This window comes from Oncorhynchus mykiss, chromosome 20 (assembly GCF_057628025.1).
Source record: "Oncorhynchus mykiss isolate SJ-2025 chromosome 20, ASM5762802v1, whole genome shotgun sequence".
NCBI lineage: Eukaryota > Metazoa > Chordata > Actinopteri > Salmoniformes > Salmonidae > Oncorhynchus > Oncorhynchus mykiss.
Window position 1 is genome coordinate 31,948,049 of NC_143041.1, and position 23,582 is coordinate 31,971,630.

The 23,582-nt window shown below is 41.5% G+C and overlaps 2 protein-coding genes across 5 annotated transcripts; one reads left to right on the plus strand and one right to left on the minus strand.

Moving 5' to 3' along the window:
* Window positions 1-1,298: 1,298 nt before the first annotated feature.
* map3k21 (mitogen-activated protein kinase kinase kinase 21) lies at window positions 1,299-19,547 on the plus strand. 4 transcript variants are annotated; one of them, XM_021576321.3, is made up of 11 exons: window positions 1,299-3,049; window positions 8,714-8,894; window positions 9,610-9,758; window positions 10,148-10,323; window positions 12,143-12,383; window positions 12,886-13,002; window positions 13,204-13,308; window positions 13,870-14,020; window positions 14,123-14,220; window positions 14,331-15,095; window positions 15,213-19,547. In XM_021576321.3, the coding sequence occupies exons 1-11, from the start codon at window positions 2,275-2,277 to the stop codon at window positions 15,605-15,607; spliced, it is 3,153 nt and encodes a 1,050-aa protein (XP_021431996.2). In that variant the 5' UTR covers window positions 1,299-2,274; the 3' UTR covers window positions 15,608-19,547. The 4 variants fall into 4 exon arrangements, with proteins under 4 accessions (XP_021431996.2, XP_021431998.2, XP_021431999.2 ...); XM_021576324.3 differs by having other exon boundaries at window positions 1,352-1,757; XM_021576323.3 differs by lacking the exon at window positions 13,204-13,308.
* On the minus strand, window positions 19,535-23,247 carry il22ra2 (interleukin 22 receptor subunit alpha 2). Its single transcript, NM_001281388.1, is given in 6 exon segments — window positions 19,535-20,889; window positions 21,314-21,490; window positions 21,969-22,138; window positions 22,261-22,439; window positions 22,904-23,036; window positions 23,157-23,247. Coding segments are annotated over 5 exon segments (696 nt in total). The 5' UTR covers window positions 23,221-23,247; the 3' UTR covers window positions 19,535-20,889; window positions 21,314-21,340.
* Window positions 23,248-23,582: the final 335 nt, after the last annotated feature.

Genomic DNA, 23,582 nt, shown 5'->3' on the forward strand with positions numbered 1-23,582 from the left:
TCTTCCATAGGAATTAATGGGATTCTACAGTATTTCAATTAAATGTTTCAAGGACAAAATAACATGTATTTAAGTACACGTTTTTTGTAGTGGGGACAGTAACATTAGTAATCTCAACAACAACAAAAACATATTTGTTTATATTAAGCTCACATAATTTAATTCAAAAGTGTGCATTAAGGTGTCTGTAATAGAATACACGTGTCTAAAACGAATGTAGACATTAATACATGCATTTCTATCGCTTCAACAAACAAAAACATGTTTTACGAAGGAGTACCAAGATGGCTACGCGATGGCTTCAATACAGCGCCCCCTGTTAGTCCTCCAGGGTTTATACACATCACTGGTCCAGATGCGCAGCTCGTGAGAGAGCACCAGCAGCAGCCACTCTAGCTATACGGTGCTGCATCACTAAAACTAAACCCTCATAAACCCTCATGCGGTTTATGAGCTGATCCTGAATTGGATCGACCTTATGGTTATTGACATCGTTTCACATTTATTATTGACTCTAAAGCAACAACAACAAAAAAAATCTCTATTCTTTGGGACTGATATTATATATATTTTTTAAATATTATTGAAAGAAAAAAGTATCATCTTGGTGATTGAATGTAAAGCATAGATAGGCCACGAATCATGCAACGTCCCCATCGAACATGACAATAACAGTAGCCGTTGTCAAAACCCACAAACAAAACGTGTCCCGCTGATCAGTGGGAATTTTACAGGCCCTCAAAAATTCACAAGTAATAGTTGAAAAAAACAAACAGCTATTCACAAGTAATAGTTCAAAAAGATGGTCTTAAAAGGTTAATAAGGTGATAATACTATCATATTGTTTACACAACAGTCATTTTATACAAGCAACAGTTCAAGAACACAGTATTAGTGTTAGGGTGCAGTGCTAATAGGACTCTATGAAATGCATAACATCACAGTCCAACACAAAACAAATAAGATAACCCTTGAGAAGTTACAACAGCTCCCCCCAATTCTGCCATAACATCCTAGACAGTATTAGCAATTAATTATATGCCTAACTTATAGACAAAATGAATGTAGGCTAGTTCATGTATAATTAATCAACAGTTATATCTGTTTGGTTGAAGTTGTGATTGTCGTGTTGGTGCTCATGAGATAATGGTTTTACACATGGCAGCAATGTAATTCATTAATACTGCTGTCATCAATAATATGGCATAATATGCCATCACTGCGCGCACTCTTCTGCACACGGAGGCTCCTCCCCTTGTTTTCCTGTAAAGACATTCATGTCACGTGAGGGGAAATCCACCAATCTGCGTGTTCACGAGCTAAACTGGAGCGAGCGAGAAAACTTCCCAACAGGACCAGCCCGCTGCTCAGGCAGCCCAGTGTGTGTAGTAAGAGCGATATCGGGTGCCGTGCAGATTGTTCTGAGGAAAGTTGATGGAACGTTTGGTTATCTTTCGGATCCTAGCGAATCATTAAAACTTCGTATTGTTGGCTACACGAGGATTCATACTGACAAGACATTAGCTGCATTTATATTCAAACTTTTTAAAGTGTCAATGGGCTGACGACCTAAGCTAGCTAGCGTAAAGAATGGGCTAGCTAACTAAAGGTTTGGAGAGCGATTAAACTAACGTTAGCTAAACTTGCCAGCTAAAAGTTAGATGAAAACGTAGCTCGGTTACCAACAATGATATAACTACTACTGTTGGCGTATGTTTCTGGTGTTAAACCCAAGTTTATTTCGACTGAATGTGCAGGTAACGTTACTATTTTGGCACTTAAACTTCATAGCCTGCTAGATAATTCAGGAGCTAACGTTAGCACAGCTACTGTAGGTATGGGTTTTTTTCTAGTTACTAAGCTAGCTAGCAGTAATTGGGGGTTATTTTTCACTGTCCGTAGTGGAACTGGGTCAACGTCCACGTACACCCTGATAAGTAGCTAGCTACATAAATGTGCCTTGTTTTCCTTAAAACTAGCGTAACTTTAAAGGTGACTAGCTAGCTAGTCTTAGCATTCGAACTAGGTAACGTTACTAGTTAACTAAATGAATAGTTACGTTTCAGAAGTTGATCCACAAATAAACTTGACCAGAGTGGCGACGTGGAGGAAAGTGGCAAACGTGTCTTACCAGGACATTGGAATACCATGTTGGGACCGTCTTGACCATTTGTGAAATCGTTCTGAACGATTCACGAGCATTCCAATGAGTGTAGAGGTCGTTTGATTTTGCAGCAGCTTTGCACCCTATGGTTCTGCTACAGACACCGAGAAATGGATGTTTCCAAGGTTGGTTTCCCAAACGGTGAGGGGCGACCGACAGACACTGGAGAGCATGACTGGACAGATTCCCCCAACGCAAGAGCTTGGGCTCATTCTGCTCCTCTTTCCCGGTCGCTGTGGACGGCTGTGTTTGACTATGGAAGTACTGGAGAAGACGAACTTAGTCTGCGGCGGGGGGACGTGGTTGAGGTCCTCTCGAAGGATGCTGCGATCTCGGGAGATGAAGGATGGTGGACGGGTAAAATTAACCACCGAGTTGGGATTTTCCCTGCGAATTATGTTACTTATCAACCTGCAATTTACAGACTTCCCGACGGTAGCACTGTAGGGGTGCGGGAGCGTCCGAGTACTCCCGTGCAAATAGATTTTAGTGAACTCGTTTTAGAGGAAATCATTGGTGTCGGGGGATTCGGTAAAGTTTACCGAGGGGCATGGAAGGACCAAGAGGTTGCTGTAAAGGCAGCCCGACAGGATCCTGACGAAGACATTACTGCAACTTCGGATGGTGTTAAACAAGAGGCCAAGCTCTTCTCCATGCTACAACATCCCAATATAATAAAACTTGAAGGTGTCTGTCTTGAGGAGCCGAACCTTTGCTTGGTGATGGAATATGCTCGTGGAGGGACTCTTAACCGGGCTTTGACAGGCCGGAGGATACCCCCACACATTCTTGTCAACTGGGCTGTTCAAATCGCCAGGGGCATGCACTACTTACACGAGGAGGCTGTTGTGCCCATTATTCACCGTGACCTGAAATCCTGCAACAGTAAGCAACATAACAATATTACCATCTGCTCAAAATAGCCACCCATCACTTTTCAGAACAGATGAGAATCTGAGCATGGCCATAGGAATGGTCAACAATCTCCTCTACCAACTAAAACATTACCCTAAGGCTCATGAATACACTTTTACTATCATTGTAAAACTGACAAACATATCTCCTAGCACCAAGAAATGTTGGGTTTTGCACGTTGTCTGATTAGGAAAGCTGCCTAGAATGCTATTGTAATGTTAGCTCAGCTGCTGTACTTAAACTTCAGGTGACACTGCATGCACGTTGTAGATAGGCCTGCAACTGAGAGTTGACGGTTGGCATTTGAAGGAATGATTTGTGGAACCCAGAGCAAGGTCTTCTCCGCCATGACTTTCCCTGTTCAAACTATCACACAAACTCTCTGAAACCCTCTTATGCTAATCCCACATTAATGATATGCTTGAACATGATGAGGATGATGATCATATTCATTCACGAATCAATCAAACACCTGGCCACAGTGGCATGTTGAAAGATGACTATTGTCATACTTGTTGTCACACAGTGAGCTCCAAAAGTATTGGGGCAGTGAAACATGTTTTGCCTCTACTCCAGCACTTTAGATTTGAAATTATACAATTACAATGATGTTAAAGTGCAGACAATCAGCTTTAATTTGAGGGTATTTTCATCCATATCGGGTGAACCGTTTATAAATTATAGCACCTTTTGAACATTGTCCCCCCTCAATTTTAGAGGACTAAAAGTATTGGGTCAAATTTACTTAAGTGTATTAAAGTAGTCACAAGTTTAGTATTTAATACCACATTAATAGCAGGCAATGATTGCATCAAGCTTGTGACTTGACAAACTGTTTGTGGTTGTTTCTGATTATTTTGTGCCCAATAGCAATGAATGGTAAGTAATGTATTTTAATTTTAGAGTCACTTTTATTGTAAATAGTATATTTTTAAACACTACATTAATGTGTATGCTACCATGATTATGGATAGTCCTGAATGAATCGGGAATAATGATGAGCTTAAAATTTACACGTACAAATATCATACCCCCCCCCCCCAAATGCTCACCTCCCCTGATATTTTAATGGTGAGACATTAGCATGTTTTGAGTATATATTATTATTCACGATTGATTCAGGACTATCCGTAATCATGGTAGCTTCCATATGAATGTAGAAGTGTTCACCCAATATGGTTGTAAATACCCTAAAATTAAAGCTGACAATCTGCATGTTAACCTCCATAGTCATTGTATCATTTCAAATCCCAAGAACAGAGTACGGAGCCGAAACAAAATGTGATCCCCAAAAGTATTGGTACAGTATCTGTCCCATATTGCGTGACATAATTGAACGAAAACTCTGTGACAATACATTAAGTTAAAGGTGCAAAATGCAGAAATCGCTCTGCCATTTCCGGGTTGCTAAAATTATAATAGTTGGCCTAATTTCAGTTTGTTACAAAACAAGCAAGTGTAGAGAATCATCTTATCTTCTAAACTGCTGTGCAATATCTTTTCACTAAACAAAACTATTGTATTTTCAGCTGGGAAGCTGGTGTACAAAACCAAAATTAAGACGCAAATACGAAACTTAACTGGAAGCATAGAAATAGTGCACATAGAACAGATTTACCCCTTAGACTTGCTTTCATTGCGAATGACAGATCTATAACACATGTCTATGCTAATTTGGTCAGGTTGCCCAAAAAGTTACATATTACAGATTTAATTTAAGTTGGCCAAAGCAGTAATGTTTTACATTCTAACCCAAATACGTCAGTCTGCCTTTGGGAAGTGCAGAATCATTGCTGCTATGAAATTGCACCATCTCCGCATTCCATTAATTTCCACAGTACACAGGCAACTTTCCCTCTCCCAACTCTGTCCTTTTCGGTCACCCCTATGAACTTCAGAGGCCTGTACAAGCAGCTGAGAGCTCTCCATCTGCTTGTCGTTCTGTTAGGCATGTGGCTGATCCTCAGAAACCCAGATCCTTGGGTCTTTGTATGCAGGGGGGGGACCCTTGAGAGGATGTGAAGATCAACGTTTGCTCAGCTGGGGTCCCTAACCCCAACACCCCAGAAATATTGTCTCAAATTAAGCCCCTGATTTACTAAACACTCAACTTCAAACCATGTATGTGCTCCTAAATTACATGAGTGCTGTTACAATGTTGGCGCTCACAACTGTAATGATAATATGGTCATTTTCCTAAGCCTCTCATATTAGGCTTATATGGCCCATGTGAAAATCAAACCCACAATCCCGGTGTTGCAAGAACCAACCCAAACTGAGCCACTAGAAAACATGAAGATTCTAGAACTGACCCTTGCTACAGTTGGGTTTTAGGCATGTTTTTCAGTTGGTGAGAATATTTAGACTCAAACCTTGGTGGGGCTTTTGAGGCCTCTGAGTCGTCCCTCTAAATAATGCATGAACATTTTTTAGTTTACTATGACTGTGTCTATGTACTTCAGAGTGAGACATCACCGCTGTGTTGTGTGAAACATGATTTTGGCACAGTGTCCGTTCTGCGGTATACCGATAGTGGCTTGTCTTATCAGGTTCAGATTTCTCAGAAGGTGAACCTTGTTCGTCAATTCATTTAGCTGTATTTTTGTTTTCACCGGGGATTCCTACACGTGTCTACATAGTACTGTCAGATGTGGGGGTGTGGGCAAACCCAACCTCTTCTATTGAACAGCTATTCGGGTAGCACATGTTAAATGGACAATAGACACTGGCTCACACCCCACCCCCAAGCAGCACTGCACTGCTAACACAAGTTAGTATGTGTATCTTTCCACATTATTGTGACAGACAGCACTGGTGGCTTGCTGAATTTAATTGGGGGGAAATGTGTTTGTTTAAGGGGCTCACTAAATTTACCCACTGACCCCCACTGGGAACTATATACTTTCTGTTTAAACCAGTTACTTAGGACACCAGCCACAAATAAGGGAGCCCAGAGGGCAATTCATCTGTGGGATATTGTTGTGAATGTTTGTCTTGAGCATGTGTTGTAAGATGAGGCAAAATGCAGTGCACAAACTTTCACGACCCAACTACCTTCACCTTCAGAACTGATCAACCCACAATTTACTTGGTGTAGTACTACACACTGATTTGATCAATGATTATTTTAAGGGATTATCAAAAAGTCAGTGAAATTGTGTGTCTTTGTGTGTCTTAATCTTTTAATACCTCGGTCGAAGGAGGAATGCCGCTAATGAGGGGCAAAAGCTTAACATAAGTTTGCACAATGGAGTGGTCAAGCACTAGTTGCTAGGTGACAGCAGCCACAAGAATGCCCAGACTCCCAGGTCTGAAAGGCTTAATTTCATTATATTTAATCTCCACAACAGCTGCAACTTTTAAATTCTTCTAAAAAAATTTTTTACAAGAGGTTATTCCTTCTTGCTGATTGGAGCTGGAGAGCAGAGAGGTACTGTAGATGGATGCCATGTTCATTGGCAGGCAGTGCAGAGCACACTGAAACTTGGCCTCTTGCCAGCCCTCATAACACTTTAATTTTGTAGTTTCGGGCACAGAGATGCAAAGGTTAAAGAATGTCAAGAATCTCGCTCCAGAATGGAGGTAACAATAGTGCCCTGTTGGAGTGCACACAGTGTTATTTTGTGTATCCAAGTCATGGCTATTTTTGCGCCTAGCGCTCAAGTTTACACCCTAACCTATAAAATTGTTACTGTAAATATATATGCCCTTACAGAGGAGGGCTTAAGTAAGCTAAGCATTACTATAGATTGCAAGGAAACTTTTTTTTTTTTACTTCCCTGCAATTAACCACAATAATGAGTAGTTCGCTTACTGTAGGTTTTTTTTCTGAAAGGAGAACTGGATTTTTAAAAAAAATTATTGCCACCAAAGAACTGCCTATCTTGAATAGCCCAACAGCTGGAGAAAACCTGACTGACTCAACCCAGTGTTCTGTCTACAAATTATCACCTTCAGCTGGTACCTTTTAAGGCTAACTCTTTTGTTTATATAATGTGGTAGAAACACAAGGGAAATGGTCTGAAAAAGAACAAGGGGAAAGACATTTTTCTCAGTGCCACCCAGGCCTACGGCCAAATAGACCAACTATAGGTCTAGTCTATGTTAGAAATACTCAACAAATTGGTTTTTAAAGATGGTCTAGTCCTTTAGGCTGTGGTTTGCTCCCCTCCCTGCTACTGAATCATGTTAATTACTATGGCAGAGCTCAGGTTCCGACATCCACATCTGAGGAAACTCCTTTAAAGGCCTGAAATGTGCCATGGGCGTCTCACTGAAATACAGCCTATGTCAACCCGACTTGTATTCAGAGGTTTGGACCAGCATTCAGGGAAAGGTTAGCATTAGTATATCATGTAATCAGGGAGTCTGTTATCAATGAACATACCACTTTTCTGTATCCTGTTTGGGAAAAATATAGAGTTATGTCGGGTAACTAGCCTAATCAGATTTTATAGAATCATGAACAATGAGATGAAACCGCTGTATTTTATAGGCTCTCATTAAGCCAGAAAAACCTGTTTTGAAATGGAATGCCAAATGTCACATTTAGGAATAGGCCTAGTTTCTTCCTATAAGCCTACTTGAAAATTGTGCCACTCTAAGGAACATATTTCAATCTAAATGAAGGTTGTTGCTATGTCAGTTACAGTATATTTATCTTCTACAAATAACACACAAATAAGGACAAAAATAATCTTACACTGCCATAGCTCTCCACAATATTGTTGCTATCCTTGTCCACTGTGATTTTGTTACATTACCCTCCAGATGTAGCCTATGTTGTGTGCTTTGTCACCCTCTCATTTGGCAAGTCAGTGACTGAGCTGGCAGTAGAGTCAAGGTCTCTTCTGGCTGTCCTTATCTACTTTATGCTCTATTCTGGAGTAGATTATTATTAACATTCAGGGCATGGGAAAGTTAAAAGTGTTCCCTTGTAAAATTAAATATGTGTTGTAGTTTTTAGATAATGGTGTTTTGTTAGCTTGGCCAAGTTGGATATGGTATTGATATGGAGGAGTCAAGGACAGAATGAGCTGATATCTGACTTTCAGGCAACCACCCCCAGTCTTAGAGACTGTTACACATTCTCTTTAATCAACAGGTGTCCAAACCTGGGGTGAATGCCAATGTTAATAGGTTCTTAATAAGTAGAGGGTGGCACACCTGCCAAAGTAAACAATGGCCTCCCTTCTTTAGCTAGGCCTATAGTTTGGGTACAGTATGTAATATCCATATTGTCTATATGTCCATGAGGAAGAATGTCTTCTAAATTAGAGGAGTAGTAATCGGGTTTCACTGCATATTTATATTGTTTGAATCGCACAAAGTGCTTTTTATTAGTCTTTAAAGCAAAAACTGCAGTCCTCTGAGAACACTTCATACTGTTTCTAGCCTATTCATTCAGTTAAAGGGTGGTGTGTTCGGTTTTGCCTTATAGACAGGTTCTGTATGTATCAGTATAAAGAATGTTTAAGACCTGGGGACAGATCTATTATAATGCTGTCATCTTGAAAAAGCCGAACACACCACCCATGAAAAAGCAGATTTTTCAAATTTGTTTTTACACCTAGAAGATATCCCATTGTGTGTCGCCAAACCAACCCTCTCCTCTGTCCTCTACTTTTTACCTAGTTTTGTTGCTTGAAAAAATAGAGAACGATGACATTGGAAGGAAGACTTTGAAGATCACAGACTTTGGCCTAGCCAGAGAGTGGCATAACACCACCAAGATGAGTGCTGCTGGCACGTACTCATGGATGGCCCCCGAAGTCATCAAGTCCTCCCTCTTCTCCAAAGGCAGCGATGTCTGGAGGTAAAAAAAATAACAGCACGCTCCTTCTACTCTCTTTTCCAAACACAGTCAGACTGGAATCAATAGGGTTTTTAGGAAATGATGATTTGGAAAGGTGGCACCATGATACTCCATGATACATTTAGAAACATTTGTCCCGGCCTATTTCTGATAAGTGCTCTCCCGTGTTTCTACACCTGCATTGCTTGCTGTTTGGGGTTTTAGGCTTGGTTTCTGTACAGCACTTTGAGATATCAGCTGATGTAATATATATATATATATATAAAAATACATTTGATTTGTTATTTTGTTTAAACCAAAACTGTTTTATCAGATAACTTTCTGTACATTCTGTACTACTACTATGTGCAGTATAGCCTACAGTGTCCCTGAACACCCTCCACTGGTAGCTACAATCTGATGCATCAGGAGCTAACATTCATTTTATGAAAGATGATTACTGTAGGCTTGGTGCTTAATCTCAACAGGATCATTTGTGTTTGCACTGTACAGGTAAACAACATTTTACTGCCATTATTTAGTATTCAACATGTCCATTATTCAAGGACAAGTTCCTGTTTAGAGGAACTTGTCCTTGAATAATGGACATGTTGAATACTAAATAATGGCAGGTTTAAGCACAACAAGAAAGGTTTAGGCAATGTGAATTTGAGTGTTAAAATAGTGTTATAATATTAGGACATTGTGCTCACTGTATCTGTGTTCTCTCTACTAGTTATGGGGTCCTGTTATGGGAGTTGCTGACAGGAGAGGTACCTTACCGTGGGATTGATGGGCTGGCTGTGGCCTATGGTGTGGCTGTCAACAAGTTAACCCTCCCTATTCCATCCACCTGCCCAGAACCCTTCGCCAAGCTCATGGAAGGTGCTCCCACCAAGTCCGACCATCCATCTGTTCCCATTTTTGAAGAACTCATGTTGCCTGAAGTACATTCGTAGGATAATACATTCTCATTCCAGGACATTTGTGTGTGTATTTGGTTGCTGGTTCAAATATCCAAACCGACACTGGTGAAAAATCTGCAGATGGGCCCTTGTGCAAGGCACTTAAGCCTAATTTACTCCAGGGTGCTGTACTACTATGTCTGACCCTGTAAAACAACACATTTCACTGCACCTATCTGGTGTATGTGACAATAAATCATATATACTTCAAAATAATTATAATAATTACATCACACAACTAGATATTGGTATTGATTTAGTTCCAGAACATTGATCCCAATCTTGGTTCCACATTGTTGTTTATCTCAGAGTGCTGGGAGCAGGACCCCCACATCCGGCCGTCGTTTGCCTCTATCCTGGAGCAGCTGACAGCCATAGAGGAGGCGGTGATGGCCACTATGCCCCAAGACTCCTTCCACTCCATGCAGGAGGACTGGAGGGTGGAGATCCAGGAGATGTTTGACGAGCTCAGGACAAAGGAGAAGGTACAGGTTTAGGAGCTTAATTTGATCACTCTTTTGTTGCTGTGACAATGTAGGTCAAATTAAGACCATACATCTGTAATAACAGAAAGTGTCACATCCCTCCCCATATGCCTTCGTTCATTTGATCAGTGTAGGGGCATGTCATCTCAAACATAATGCCGTGATGTGAATCGTGAGAGGCACTATGTCAGCACTCGGGAAACAGTGCAAGATGTTGTGCAATGTATTTAGAATTTTCACTAAGTACATTTGTCCTGTTTTATAATTTACTCATCCTTTGTTGATTCATTAAGTAGGTAAGGTGTATAGCTCAAGTATAAACTGAGAAGTATAAGGTTAGAAGCGGTTGGAAGGCAGCTGTGCAATAAACCTGTAGTTAAGGAAATGCTATAATTTGAATGGTTAATTTCTGGGAGCGAGCTAATCTTGTCTAACAAAATAAGGTATTAGTGTTAATGGTTTAAAGTATTTCCCCTTGTTAATATGACAAGCTGCTTCCCTTAGTCCCTCCTCTTATATCAAATGGGATTTGTAATTGCTGTATCAAATGCGCTTTCATGTAAATTCAGCTGAATTGTTAAGCAGCAAACTTGGCAAATTGCGAAATATGTCAAACCTCTCCCAGGGATTGTCTAGCATGTCAATTCTTCATGTTATTTCCCCATACGACACCGGTTCATTTCATTACCTCTAAAAGGTAACAGAAGCACATTGGAGAACAAGTTATTGTACTGAAACTTGACCACAAGAAATGTACAGAGGTACAATTGTGTGTGTGTTTGTGTGTTATTGTTCCTCCAGTGTGAGTTTCTACATTCCATTGTTAAAGGTTGCATATGATCTAAAACGCTTATCCATCTATATTTATGAGGGACCATAAGTCTAAACCTACTGTAGGTATGAGGTTCAGCTTTCTTCTAAAACTTCAGTGACGTTTTTTGCCGGACGTATATAGGGCTATTGTTTCAGTTATTTTTAACACAAATGATTATATAGTTTTTCAACATTACAAGTTGCAACGTTGTTACACAACATAAATCTAATTTTCACTTCAGTGAGTTTGTAAAGCTGCTTTGCAGAAGTAATTCATTAAGGATTATTCCGTTTTATGAGAGGAACCTAAACAAAATCAAGAACATGAAATGCAAATGCCGCCCTGTAGAGGAGATCAACTGATTTTGTTAACCCTACTCATTTGCAACCTAGTTGACAATCAAGCATTGGCAGCCTCTTAGCCAGGCAGTCCAATGCCTCTCTACCACTCTGTAGCTGTGCCTCAGCAACGGAGGGGCCCCCTTTAGCTTGTGGTCTTTGGCTATGTCATCGCTTCCCCACACACCACAAGGTCTCTGCAAAGCTCCATGAAGCCAGTTGGGATTTACAACCTGTGAGTGCTGGCCAGCCTCTCTTAAAAGAGCTCTCCTTCACGCAGGGCTCTGCTCCAGGGCACTGATCACTGCTATGCTGCAGATTTACCTTTGTTATTTGCAAAGGTAAATCTGTAAACAAGGAAGGTATTTGTGAATTATTTTTAGCAAAAATGATAGAAGGGATAAGGAAATAATGCCCTGTCTAGAACCTGTCGATGTGGATAATTTTCCAGTGTTTCCCCTATCATTGTATTGCAGAGGTGGGCACACCTGCCTATCGCTGTCCCTCCCTCCCTCCTCCTCCTTGGCTTCGATTGGTCTCAATTTATAATTTTGTTACTTTGGGCGAGTCGTGCACCCCACCAAATGAAAAATGTAGGGGGAAAAAGTATATTATACAGAGTTGTCTGTCATGTGACCCTCCTACATGTGTTCCTTCCTTCCTGTAGGAGCTGCGTTCGCGTGAGGAGGAGCTGACGCGTGCGGCGCTGCAGCAGAAGTCCCACGAGGAGCTGCTGAAGAGGAGGGAGCAGCAGCTGGCGGAGCGGGAGATCAACGTGCTGGAGAGGGAACTAAACATCCTCATCTTCCAGCTCAACAAGGACAAGCCCAACGTCAAGAAGAGGAAGGGCAAGTTCAAACGCAGCCGCCTCAAACTCAAGGACGGCAACCGCATCAGCCTCCCGTCAGGTGGGTGTTTCTGACCGGCTTTCTGTCTTGTCGAGATAGTCTGTCTTTAAGTCAATGTTATCTTCGAGTTGAGAAAAAAAGTTCAACAAATTTTACACCAATGGTAATCTCGGACACCCAGAACAAAAATGTTGCGTTATTTGTTCAAATGCTCAATTAGGTTCTGTCTTTCTCATAGATTTATGAGGTAAGATATTAACAAGACCAAAAAAGTCTCCACCCCCCTAAACGGAAACTCTCAGCCAAAAAAGTGTTCCACTTAAAATCAAAGCTTGAAATCCCGCCCCCACTTAAAGCCCCACCTCACCCAAATAATCTCAAAATAACCAGTGATGGAAAACCAAAGCACCGGAACTACTGTTGCTCGTTAGTCATCGCATCCCAGTCTTTTGACAGACATTACGATACCATTTATGTTGCGTAGTCTGTCCACTAGAGATTACACAAATGGTAAAAGCTAAACAAGTGACCAACCACCCTTGCCTGTGTCTCTGTTTTCTAGATTTCCAGCACAAGATCACGGTTCAGGCGTCACCCTCCATGGACAAGAGGAGGAGTCTGAACAGCTCCAGCCCCCCCAGCAGCCCCACACTCATACCCCGCCTCCGGGCCATCCAGTGTAAGTGCACCTTAGACAATCAATCCACATACTGCATTAACACAGGAACACGACAGACCTGGGTTAAATGCATAACAAAACAATGTAACTATCAAATAAAGTATTTTTATGTGTGCTTCATTGTGGCATAGCTGTTATGACTGGGTAAGCTTCCCTCACCAAATGCTGATGTGGTTCTGCGTGAATGTTTTCTCCCTCTAGTGTGTGCCCGCATTGACAGTATTCGAAGGGGCAGTATGTATGTGTATCACCAGGATGTGGATATCACCAGCGAATGCCAGCCCTCTACTGGGTTTAGGAAGAAAGGCAAGCAACTGCGGCATTGTTGGGATGTGGCCGCTGTGTGTGCACCGGCTAACGTGTTTCTCAACTGCTAAAGTTCTAACAACGGGCTACCAGCTGCTGCCTGTGTGCTTCTGGCTACTAAGACAACTTGATGGACTATCATCATTACTGATTTTTCCTCTGAAAATCCCAGGGTGTTTCAGGGTTTTTACTACTACTAATAATAATATGGGTTTGCTTTGAAATGAAGAACACGTTGGGATGCGTCAGAGGCTGTTTGTAACCTGTAATGTTTATCACAGAAGGTGTTTTTGTTTTGTTTGCAACCCAACCTGTTCTTGAAATATTGACATCAAAATACTGGGTCTTTTTGATTTCCTAACCAGTGTTCAGCTGCAGGGATTATATTTCTTATTGCGGTGGAGGTTGTCTTCTCAAATAATCCAGTCCTCTAATTGCTTAGCTACTCAGGTGTTTGAAGACTAATATATCTGCTGTTGGCCTGGACTCTCACAGAGATTTGTCACTGGGGCATTGGAGTACTCTGCCAGTTGTTGACTGATGTTCGCTCCTTCATCACAGTGACTCTGGACGAGAGCAACAGGACATGGGGACGAAGCACCATCTACAAGCCGGAGGAGTTTGATGACGTCAAGAAGGGGATTAAGAAGAAGGGGCGAACGTGGGGACCGAGCTCCGTTCAGACCAAGGAGCGGGGAAACTGTGCTGAACGGTACAGGACATTAATGTTTCTTTCCATCTCCGTTCAGTATTTCTTCTGTCATCTTCATGGTGTCTGTGTGGGTTGTTTGATGAAACTGACTTGTCCTGGCAGAGTGAGGCCACTGTCTGATGGAAACAACCCCTGGTCCACCAGTCTGGTGAAGTCCCAGAAGTCCGTTCCATTGGCTGCATTGTTTGCAGAGCAGCAAGGTGAGGGAAATCTGTTTTCTAATATAATCAGATACAACAATACCATTTCTTAGTCCCTGTCAAAAGCTTATCAATGACTATTTGTCTCTGTCCTCGTCCTTCATTTTTAGGGACCAATAAAGATGAGATTTGCTCACCAGATAGCTCGGACAACAGCAAACCAAAGCAACTGAAGTTCCCCAATCAGGTCTACATCGATCTACCTCTGTGGAAGGATGAGCAGCAGCAGGGGGGTGAGGGGACGGCAGGAGGCTGCCCTGGGGAAGGCCTGGAGGACCCCAGCACCACCTCAGCCAGCTCCACCAGCACCACCCCCCAGCACACCCCCACCAACAGTCTGAAGAGGGCCTCAGCTCGCCGCCGGACAGATACCGTGCTTTACGTCTGTGCCTCAATGCTGGCCTCGGTGGGGCTGGGCTTCGACCTGCGTGACACGCTCAAGGCCCCACCGGGAGACGACCCTGAGCCCCAGCCCAGCGTGGAGAAGAAGAAGAAAGAGGGTCTGTTTCAGCGCGCCACACGCTTCCGCCGCAGCACCAGCCCCCCTTGTGGACGTTCCTCTCGCAAGGAGGAAGCAGCCTTATCCTTGTCGGCGGGCTCCCAAGGCCCTGTCAACCTCATCTCCATGTCCTCCATCTCAGAGTGCAACTCCACCAAGTGCCTCCTGCAGTCGGACGCGGAGGGGCCTGAGCCCATCCCTGTGAAGGAGGTAGACCCCAGAGCACAGCCCAACAGCGGCTCCCAGCCACAGGGTCCGGGCAGCAGGACTCAAGCTGAGGTCGAGCCCCTCCCCCAACCTGCAGCCCCAGAGCAGACTCCGCCTCAGAGCATGGGCTCTAGCCTCCGAAGGAAGAACTCATCTGTCGTTCAGGACAGTGAGTGAAAGTGACAGTCAGGACTGTATAATGCAGTAATGTTGTTTAATGCTGTGAGGTGACACCACTGTGCCCAAAACTGTTGCAATGAAACTGACTGTTAATTTATTTCCACAGCTAATGGTACATCTGGCCGTCACACAACCTCGTCGGGACAATCTTCCACCATGACCTCTCAGAAGAAGTCTGACAGGGAGGAGACCCCTGAGAGAGCAGCCAGTGGGGAGACTGTTGCTTCCAGACCCCGGCCTTTGTCCCTCCGTGGCAAACCCCACTCCTGGGGTCTCTTGAGGGGCCAAAACAAGAGCTACTCCCTGGGCCACTACTCTGGTGAGAAGAGCGCCAGGAGCCTCAACATCGTCCTCTCTTCCGCTGAGGTCAAGATGGACTGCTCTCTGCTTGACATGGACACGGAGGGGCAGAAACGTGACTGCACCGTGCCCCTCTGCCGAATTCAGAGCAGCCCCAGTCGCCCCTCCGTCTTCGAACTAGAGAAAAAGTTCTTGTCATAGCAGAAATAAGCTGCCTTATTACCAGGCTACCAGAGCAGAATCTTTAACGTTTGAGTTGGATCAACAACTCTTATTTGACATTCCAGGGCATTCCACTGCCCTCATGTTTTTTTTAACCTGAATGTGGGCCACTGCTGCTTGATGATACCTGTGCTTTTTTATTTATATCTGTAATATTTTGCTTGGTAATTTAATATTGGGGGAAAAAACATATTTCAATAGCATCAGGTTGATTGAACACATTCCATTTTTTGTTGCAAAAATGGCGCCATTTCTGCACACACTGGTTTGGATCGTGGCATCTCAAGTTAGAAAATGATGCGTACTTTAAAATGTCAAACAATGTTCATTTGCTTTTGTCTATAAATATATTTTTCTCCAATTTGATTTAATGCTGGTTATTATTTTGTTTTCTATTGATTTTGTTCATCGATTCTATTTTATAGATGCCACAGTGTTTATTTTAGGACAAGTTCTGTCCAATGTCAGAGGTAATATTGAATGTCTTTGGCTCATCTTTGACTTCTGTCTGGAAGTCAACATGTGGCTCAACTGACAGATGTAGAGTAACAGTGCAACCAACAACACTGGAGATCCTAGTCTCAACACTGAAACACTAAGCAAGGCCTGGTCAGCCACTACCTTACCACTATACGACTAGACAAGCGTTACAAACAACTGAACCAGTACCACTACTGTACAGACTATTCAGCATTATTCGCTGCTGTGTTTTTTGTGGAATATGACCATTTGGCTCGAAACCAATTCACATGGGGGCTTAGTCTACCTAGCTTCCTGTGCAAACACTATTTTGAAGAACAAAGAAATGGTGATTGGATGGGGGGAAAGTATGAAGGTGTTTTATTTGGCTTATCATAAATGTATATTCTGTATGAATGGTTATCATTACAGTATTGATTATTTCACACCTTTGTTCCTAAAGATGGAATGACATTTTGAAAAAACATATTCCAATACTTGTTTGAGTAACAGATGCAGTATTCCTTAGCTTTTTGTTGACAGGAACCGCCTTTTTGATGCACCTAGACTATTCAAGTTGTTATCGTCTAAATATTCAGTCCCATGTAAGTCATCAGTACCGAGCAACATGTAAAACTGTCCTGTAAATATCCAACGTACAGTATTTGTTTGTCCCGTTTATACAGTTTTCAAAAAATATTGAAAGTTAATCTCCTTTTGTAGTACTATTTTAAATCTGGAGTACTTCTCTTTATTTAAATCAACATTCCTAACAGTACCTCCCAGTCAGCTGTTGAAGTCAGTACAACTGGAAGAATATCTTATTTAAAAAAAAATAATGAAACACTGCCTTTGAGATCACATTGTCATAGCTAGATAATTTATGGGGTCCTTGCTATATCCTGACATGTTATGCCTGCCATTAATACAACTTTGATAAGGCTTTCTTTTTCATACTTTTTATTAGCATTGTGTTTGCTGTGCTTGGGAGAAGAACAGTGCAAGAGATTGAGACAGACATTTACAGATCTTTAGTTATTTATTTTTTTGAAACTTGTTTTATCACATTTTGTTCACACCGCAGAATCCCAGTGCTGTTTTATCCCCATATTAATAATCACAGGCTTTAAGTAGTACTTCAGTTGACCTCAACCTTCTTTTATACTTGAACCACTTCAAGAATGGCTGATTAGCATGATAGGTCTTTCAACCAGCATGAATCCTCAGAAACCCCCCACGTTCTTTCTGGAAATGTAAATCAACTCAAGATGACCATACTAAACAAATCTGAATGCATACCTTCAGAAAGTATTTACACCCCTTGACTTTAAAAAAAATGTTTAGTCAATTTAAAATGGGTTCAATTGAAATTGTGTCACTGGCCTACACCCAATACCATGTTTTTTTTTTTAGAAATGTTTACAAATGAATTAAATATGAAAAGCTGAAATATCTTGATTCACCAAGTATTCAACCCCTTTTATGGCAAGCCTAAATAAGTTGCATGTGTGCAATAGTATTTAACAAGATTTTTTTTTTTGAATGACTACCTCATCTCTGTACCCCATACATACAGATAATTGTAAGGTCCCTCAGTCGAGCAGTGAATTTCACACACAGGTTCAACCACAAAGACCAGAGGTTTTCCAATGCCTCGCAAAGAAGGGCACTTATTGGTAGACGGGTAAAAACATTCATTTTTAAAAGCAGACATTGAATATCTGTTTGCGCATTGGTAAAGTTATTAATTACACACAATCACTACAAAGATACAGGCGTCCTTCCTAACTCAAGTTGCTGGTGAGGAGAAAACTGGATGGATCAACATTGTAGTTACTCCACATTAGTAACCTAAATGACAAAGTGAAAAGAAAGCCTGTACAGAAGAAAAAAAAGAATCCAAAACATGCATCCTGTTTGCAATAAGGCACTAAAGTCAAACTGCAAAAAATGTGGCAATGGAATTAAACTTTGTCCTGAATACAAGGCATTATTTTTGGGGAAAATCCAACAATCGCTGAGTACCACTCTTCATATTTTCAAACGGTGGTGGCTGCATCATGTTATGAGTATGCTTGGCAAAACTTGAACATGACCATCAAGCAATGATCAACAATCAACTTGACAAGAGCTTGAAGAATTGTTTTAATAATAATAATGTGCAAATATTGTACAATCCAGGTGTGAAAAGCGCTTATAGACTTACCCAGAAAGACTCACAGATGTAATCTCTGCCAAAGGTGATTCTAGCATGTATTAAGTCAGGGGTGTGAATACTTATGTAAATCAGACATTTCTGTATAGGGTATTGTGTGTAGATGTGTGACTGTTATCAAAACGTCACGCCAGGGTAAGCCTACACAGCCCTTATTAGAAGTGTTTCTAAAATCCCCTATGGGAAAAATGGTGGAAAAACGATTGAAACCATTTCCCTGTTTAACCGCTAGGTTCTATGGGTATCTATGACTCATATTGTGGTACTCTATAGCAGGGTTTCCCAAACTTGGTCCTGAGGATCAGCTGTGTAGTGCTGGGGGGGGGAGAACCCTGAGATAGACGTGAATGAGCTCTGCTGTTGATCTGCAGACTCTGTGTTGACGAGGGAGAAAACAACCTGTCTCCTATGTTCCCAACACTTTCACCAAAGCTCAAAGTCACTCACATTCCATGAGACAGATTTTTGATACTGTATTTTTAAATCAGCCGTTTGGTTTGTGAAATTATGTAAAAGTAAAATTGACAAATATATTTTATTAAAAAAGAAAGTTGATTTGTTATGTAGTATCCATGTACATACTTTTATTTGTGACCTAGTGTATGTATTCTAGTTATTTCCTGAATGAATCATCTGTATTGTGTTTATCCCAAGAAATTGAATACATTGTAATAGATTTTTTTCCTTCATAGATGAGGTTTAAACCCTGTTAAACATGAAAATGTATGATTTGTAAAAACAAAAAATCCTATTATACATGTATTATACACACATTTGGTGGTTATCAAAAACCATAGTCTGAAAACATATTGCCATTCTGTTACAATTCAAAACAATCTAAGCCAGAGCATAATAGTGAGAGTAATTTTATTCAGGGTTAGAATTGTTGCTGCATGCGTAAGACTGAATGAATGAAATGTGAAATATATGATTCTGTCCCGTGTCATGCTCCATACAGGTTGGTGGAAACAGAACAAATCTATAGTGATAAGATGGTAAAGATACAGTACGAGGTAGGATGCATTCATAAAGAGCGATCAAATGGACTGTCGATCTTACACAAAAGGATTTGTTGTACGATCTGAAATTGCAATTTATGAATTGTAGATTTTAATTGTTGTCTGAGATGACTGTAGTATAAGATAAACAATTATTGTTCATATTTGTTTTGAATTATTAGTGTCCCTTCTGTAAATCAACCTCAATAAAGATATCCGCAAGGATATGTTTGTCAAAGCAAAATGAGTAGGTTTTATTTGCATTTGAATACAGACAGTGTAATGAGTAATTTAGCAGACACTTATCCAGAGCAACTTAGAGTCAGTGCATTCAAGTAAGACAACCACATATCAGTCATGGCAAATAAAAAAAGCAGCTTTCTGCAAAACCAGTGCTAGTAAAACTGATTCATTATTTGAATTATTGATTCATTACATTCATTGATTACATGTCAATGTAATCAGGACCCAGGAGACTAATTTACTGGGATTCTATGGCTGTGTTTACACAGGCAGCCAAATTCTGATCTTTCTTCTACATTATTGGTCTTTTGACCAATCACGTCAAGTATTTCTCAGAGCTGATCTGATTGGTCAAAAGACCAATTAGTGAAGAAAAAAAAATCAGAATTGGGCTGCCTGGGTAAAAGCAACCTTAGCAATTATATAGGAGACGGTAGGTTGTTTTGTCCCTCGTCAACACAGACGGCAGAGAACAGCAGAGCTCCATCACATCTATCTTACAGTGCAACCCCACCCCAACTACACAAGCACCAACTACACAAGGATAGGAATGATTGTGCTTTATCAATATCTACCTATTAGCATAGTGAGGCGGCAAGTAGCCTTGCGGTTAAGAGCGTTGGGCCAGGTTGCTGATTCAAATCCCAGAGCCAGCAAGGTGGACAAATCTGCCATTCTGCCCTTGAGCAAGGCAGTTAATCCCCAACAACAACTGCTCCCGTGGACATTGATTAAGGCAGCCCCCCGCACCTCTCTGATTCAGAGGGGTTGGGTTAAATGCATAAGACACATTTTGGCAGAATGCATTCAGTTGTGCAACTGACTAGGTATCCCCCTTTCCATTTAATATGCAACAGGCAGTCCGCAAGTGGGATATTTTGTCCTCCCAAAATTTTAAGTTCTTGGTTAAAAAATAATACTTTCAAATCACCAAGAAATTCATCTAAAAATGATTTTGATTTAGGAAATCTCATTTTGGGCTTAGTTGTGGTCAATCTGCAGTGCACAAATTATTATAATTGTGTTCCAACCCCCCAAACCATCCACTCTGACAAAAATCAGTGCGTGCCTGAATCTAGTTACCTACCCCTGCTATGTGTGCGGTAATTTAATTATTGATGACATATCACAATGTTTAATTGTTTGGTGTCTACTCATTGTTTTACGTACAACATTAGTCAACAAAGTTATCGATGAAAGAAATGTGAAGGATCCTAAAAGTGCATCCCTGTGCAGTACCTGAGGTAATAGTGGATAAATCAGTCTATACTTCAAGTGAGGTTTGATTGTCACAGTATCATGTTGAGTTTCCGGTTTGGCAGAGAAATCCAGGGCTACATTTTCCCCTGCAGGGGGAAATAAAAAGAGGATAGAAACTTAAGTGTCTCAAAGCTAAAACCAAGAACAAATCTGGGTGACTTTGCACATGTCAATAATCTAAAAATACAGAACAAGGAAGTTTTTTACTCAAAGGGAAGATTTGACAAAGCAAATGTAATCCCAAGGCACTGCTCGCCCCATATGAATATCTCTCTAGGGAGAGATTTCTCTCTCCTAGATGACGGTAATACTTATCCCCTCATTTTGTAATCTTTTGTCCTGGCCGACAGCCTGTTTTGAACAGCCTTTCTCCCCTGACTCCCTGAGAGTGTACAACCGGTCTACACTTTAGGCTACCAACAAAGGCCAGACTCTGATGCTAGCCTCGGCTGGCTGTCTCAGGTGTTGCCTGCTCCCGAGGCGCAAAGTGCTGGGTAACGTAAGGCATACCTGGGGGAAGACATTAGATCCTGGCCCTCACAGTGTGGTGATGCAGGCCCTAGGGCTCCGGGTGCTTCTACGGCCCAGCAGGTGCAAGCGACTCTCGGCCGTCAGGCAGTAGGTGGTCCTGGGGCTCAGATCTGAGATCAGGAGCTGTTTGGCACAGCCCTCCATTTCAAATGTTTCCTTCACAAGGATTAGTCAGAGAATAGGCTTAGACAGAAGTGCTAGAGATATTTTGAGTTGTTAATCATAACTCTGAAGACTTCTGAATCACTTGGCAGCACTCATCAAGTTAAAAAGCTTGAAGGATTCTGTGAACCTCAACTATTTCAGTAGTTTATAACTATTCTGTGACCATTTTGTCTCAAGTCTTAAGCTCCCTTTATACCTGATGTTAACATGCAACCTTTGTCTGTGTATGTAATTTGCATACACAGAGGGACAAGGACATCTGGTTACAATGCAGACACAGTGGACAGATAAGACACCTTTTAATTACCAAGTGTAGACGCAACAAACCTTGATAAGAAGTGATTGGATCATCGCAATCAGATCCCCAAAAACACGTTAGCGCAAGGTATAAACGGGGCATTTGAGTTAAAGTTGGACAATTCCATTGTTGAGAACAATTGACTAATTATAAAAAATAGAAGCTAATTACCTCCTCAACATCACTCTGCATGAGGTGTATAGTAAATGACATTCTTTGCAGCCTCCTCACACTGATCCAGCTGCCATTAGATCTCCTGTGGGGAGAGCGTGGAGGCTTGAGCCGGACCACAATGCCTTTCTCCGTCACATGAAGTTTCATAGTCGGTGGGCTGACAGAGGCTGCAAGATACAGAGGCCAAACCACGCTGTCTAGTAACGACAGCTCTGAAATTGTAAATCCTTGTTTACATAAAAGACTTCTGATTACCCATTTACCATGGATAGTAATGAGAAGCACTTACTCTCCCACTTAGGGTTGAATCTGGCAGATATGACCCATGGTGATTGGTTCCCTGAGTGGGCTGCATGGACCCTGGCGTAGTACCATTCTCTGGAGTCGGATGTCTCCTTGCTCAGGTCACAGAGCAGCCGGCTGATGCCATGACACTCCTTTGCATTGGTCCACAGCTTCTCCCCATATCTGAGGTGGGGAGAAATTTAAGGAATAATCTGAGCCTGTATTCATAAAGCGTCTCAGAGTAGCAACCCCTCGGTCTATTTAATATTATTCGTCATGATCCATAAAACAAAACGTATCCTAGATCAGCACCCCTACTCTGACACGGTTTACGAATACAGGCCCAGAAATATCAATTGAAACAAAGTAGGAGAGGTGCATGTCACGTCTTGATACATGTACATTTTTTCACCTGTGTTTTACTTGTTGTAAAATGTACAGTTTTTATAAGAAAACATACTGAAAAGCATTTCTCATTTGTTTGAACAGAAAATTAAACAACAACTCCTGAATTGCAATCAGCACATGCCTAGCTCATTGTCCTACATGATTTTGAGCTATAGGACGATATAGTAAACATATGTGTGTTCATATAGTAGCCTATGACAGATTCACAAAGCTTTGACTCAAACAGTTTTGATACTCACACTTTCCACTGTACAAAGTATTGTTGGTCGTTGGTAGAGTTGGCATGTTGCTTCCAATGCAAGACATTTCTGTAGTCTAGGGAGTGGAATTTCACCTCCTGTGGTGCGAAGACATCTAGAGGATATTCTTTGCCTGAAATGGAGACCAGTGTCATAAAGCAAGACATTTTCCCCTAAGCTGAAAGAGAGATACACATTGCAGGCATTCGATATTATAACCATGCATCATGTTGAATATTAAGATGGGACTTACTCTCTGAGCAGCGACTGAGGGAGCTGTAGCACAGCAGTAGAGTGGGGATCAGGAGAGATGCCATGTTAGCTATAGCGCGGTATTATGACATACAGACCTGGTTCAGCTCTGTGCCCTTTTTAACCAACCATAGTTCCCTTTTTTAACTTCCATGAGAGGCATAGTTATCTTGTTTGTGACGTTTTCTCCGTAATAGAGATGATATGAAGGTATTATGACAGATTTAGCTCAACTCAGTGCCATTTTTAACTATGGAAGTTAAAAGAGGGAACAAAAGGTTTGTGACGACACGGCACATATGGTAATATAGATAAACAAGCAGAAAATTGTAAAGGCAACAAACGTACATTTACTTTGTAGATAATATTTTGGTTTAATCCTTGTGAAGATGGATAGAGAAAAAAACTTAGTGCCAATATGTGCAAT